Genomic DNA, 2,740 nt, shown 5'->3' with positions numbered 1-2,740 from the left:
GAACTCCGTAAGAATCGTCTATGGAGGATCTGTAAACGAGGGCAACTGCGACGAGTTGATTAAGTTGGCTGATGTTGATGGCTTCCTCGTAGGAGGTGCCGCGCTGAAGCCCAGTTTCACGAAGATTATCGGCTGCGCGCAGTAGTTTTAATAAGAACTGTGTAACTTCAATGCTGTTGGGGAATGGTGTTATAACAGTGGACGAAGCTTTTGAAAAGACATAGCGTAGGTCTTATGTCTTGTATTTGAACATGGCAGAGAAGATAATGCACCTCGGCGCTGCGTTGAGGTGAGCAGCGGCCTTCTGAGTGGTGAACACTCCAGTGGAGTTGTGAATGACAAGTTGGCTGTGGATCCCGTCAAAGGGAGGGAAGGGCTGGCCGTTGCGCCTTTGCCAACATTATTCCCCCCTCTGCTGACGCTGCGAAGGTTAAAATGTGGCGGAAGTTATTTACACATCAACATCCAGAGCGATCCTATTGGAACCTTACGACTACGGTGGATCCCTCCGGTCGTCCATTGAAAACTCTGCGCACGCGATTGTGATTGCATATGAAATGAGGGCTCGACCGCGGTCAGGATGTGGGTCTGCTGGACTTGACTCCCGTCTGTTCTCTGCTGGACCTGCTGCTGGACCTGCTGCTGGATCTGCTGCTGGATCTGACTCCCCTGTGTCGTTTTCCGGTCCTTGTGTTTTCGGTTCCGCTTCTGAGATGTCGGCTTCTCAGAGGTTGGCGGCGAAGACTTCGATGTGTCGCTGTGCACTCCCGTTGTACGGCTGGAGCTTTCATTATTCGAAGGCGGCCCGCCTCGGCGATGACGCTGCCGAATGAGCCACTTCAGTCTGTCCTTCACAGAGCCGGATGAGGGCTTCTTGTCCTGCAAACCGCCGATGGCGCGGTACAGGGGCGCAAGTTCCTCAGGAGTGAAGTGAGTTGCCCCATACGGACTCGAAAAGTGACCAAGGAGCATCAAAGCCGCGGCGGTGTCAGTGACTGCGAAATGGCAGAAGCATTGCTGTCCCCACTGAGCAAGGAAGGAGACGGGCCCCTTATCAGGCAGGCGGGCAAGAAGTGTGATCACAAATCGGCAGTCTGGCCTGGCGAAGGCGCAGCCCAGCCCATTCCGCAAGCCAGTTGCGAATTTGCTTCGCAGACACACCCCCCACGGGTCTCCCTTCAGTGGCGTCATCTGGCTGATGACGGTGTTTCGAGCACATCCACTCCGAGGACTGGTAATCCAGTCCATCATCACGTTCATTTCCGTGCTACGCCCAAAGCTGACAGGTGCACCAACCTCCTTCAGCAGAGGGAGGCCCTCCGTCGCCTTCAGCTCATGGAATGCGCGCGTCACGTGTTTTCTCAGAGAGGATAGCTGCGTCGTGGCGCTAGAAATGGTTGGCGTCCACGCACATAATGCGGCATCCAGTACGAATGGGACCTCGTCAAGGGACTCATGCGCGCGCTGAGAGCGGAAGGGATTCTCATTCTTGACTGTTGCAAATTTGCGTCCAGACAGCTTAAACGGATTGAGAAATATGGGCCAAACTCCGAATTCATTCAGGTAGGCGTAGTCAAATTGAATAGGCTGAGGCAAAGAGCTGGCGTTAAACCCACATGTGAGCGCTTTCCATCCATCCACCAACGCCGATATCGTTCCAGGATAATCGTCGGGAACATCGTGCTTCGAAGTGTCGGGGCAACGCAACGCCTGAAAGCAAAGCTGCACAAGGAAGAAAGCTGCCCTTACGTCGCCCTCGCCAGCCACGCCCAAGAACAACAGCACCATTCCAACGACGTGGGTAGCCCAGGCTGTCGCCTTTGCCGAATGCTCTGGGTCGGCGATATCCTCCTCAAGTAGCATCAGGAGCATGCCCATGTCCACCAACACTGTCAAGCGCAGCTCCGCCACCGGCAGAACGGCCGCCTCGAAAGCCGCATCTAGCAGTTGCCAACGAGCGTTCTGTATGGCTGCGAAGCCAGCTGTTGCGCTGGCCTCGCGTAGATATTGAGCGCGCTCTTGCAGTGATAACCGGTCCAATTCAAGGACGCCATACCCAGAAGGCAGGCGCTTCGCTTCGCAACTCTCCAGCAGATGGCAGACAGACAGCTTATTCAGATCGGCGGTTCCAATAGGGCAGTCCTTGTCCGGCTTTAGAAGCCGCAATTGCTTCGACTTAGCCGCCTTGTGTGCGGTTTTCGACATCACTAGAGGGCCCAGCCCGACCACGCATGTGAACAGGAAGCTTTTGTCTTGTATCTTTATCGGCACACCTTCATTGAAGAACTCCAGCAGCTCGTTCGGAGGCACCAGAGCCCGAAGGGGCGTATGGGCGTCTTCTGCTCGGTACACTCCCTCCCAAAATTTCATGCACGACTTGGGCTGCTCTGTCACCTTCACGGGGAAGATTGCACGCAGAATGTCAAGTGTGCCACAGCAGCACACAGGCGCAAGAATCATGGAATTGTGTTGATCACATTTCTCGTGTCCGTCAGAATCTGGAGAATTCGTGGATTGAAGTACTCCTCAAAAACTTTCTGTGTGCCGGCTGAGCCCGTTTTGGCTTAATTGTATTCTTTCGAACATTCATTTTGCAAAGCACAAAAGGCGTTTGCGAATCAGCTCTCTTGTTGGTCCGGTCTCAAATGTCTCTGCCGTAAATCTACCCCACACTCATAAGACGGGGGAGATCACACATTCAACAGCATATTACACACATGGTTGTTCTCGGAGTAAACGG

At 54.0% G+C, this 2,740-nt stretch overlaps 1 protein-coding gene across 1 annotated transcript; it reads right to left on the bottom strand.

Annotated features, from left to right (window-relative positions):
• Positions 1–447: 447 nt before the first annotated feature.
• KVP17_001312 (uncharacterized protein) lies at positions 448–2,460 on the bottom strand (the record flags this gene model as incomplete). Its single annotated transcript, XM_068516611.1, has 1 exon — positions 448–2,460. One exon carries the CDS (start codon positions 2,458–2,460, stop codon positions 448–450), a length of 2,013 nt encoding a protein of 670 aa, XP_068375354.1.
• Between the last annotated feature and the right edge of the window lie 280 nt (positions 2,461–2,740).

The sequence above is a fragment of a genome (genome assembly GCF_019968985.1).
Source record: "MAG: Porospora cf. gigantea B chromosome Unknown PgB_NODE_3289_length_2740_cov_115.056, whole genome shotgun sequence".
NCBI lineage: Eukaryota > Apicomplexa > Conoidasida > Eugregarinorida > Porosporidae > Porospora > Porospora cf. gigantea B.
The sequence above is the reverse complement of the archived record's forward strand: the minus strand, read 5'-3'. Positions and strand labels throughout refer to the sequence as shown.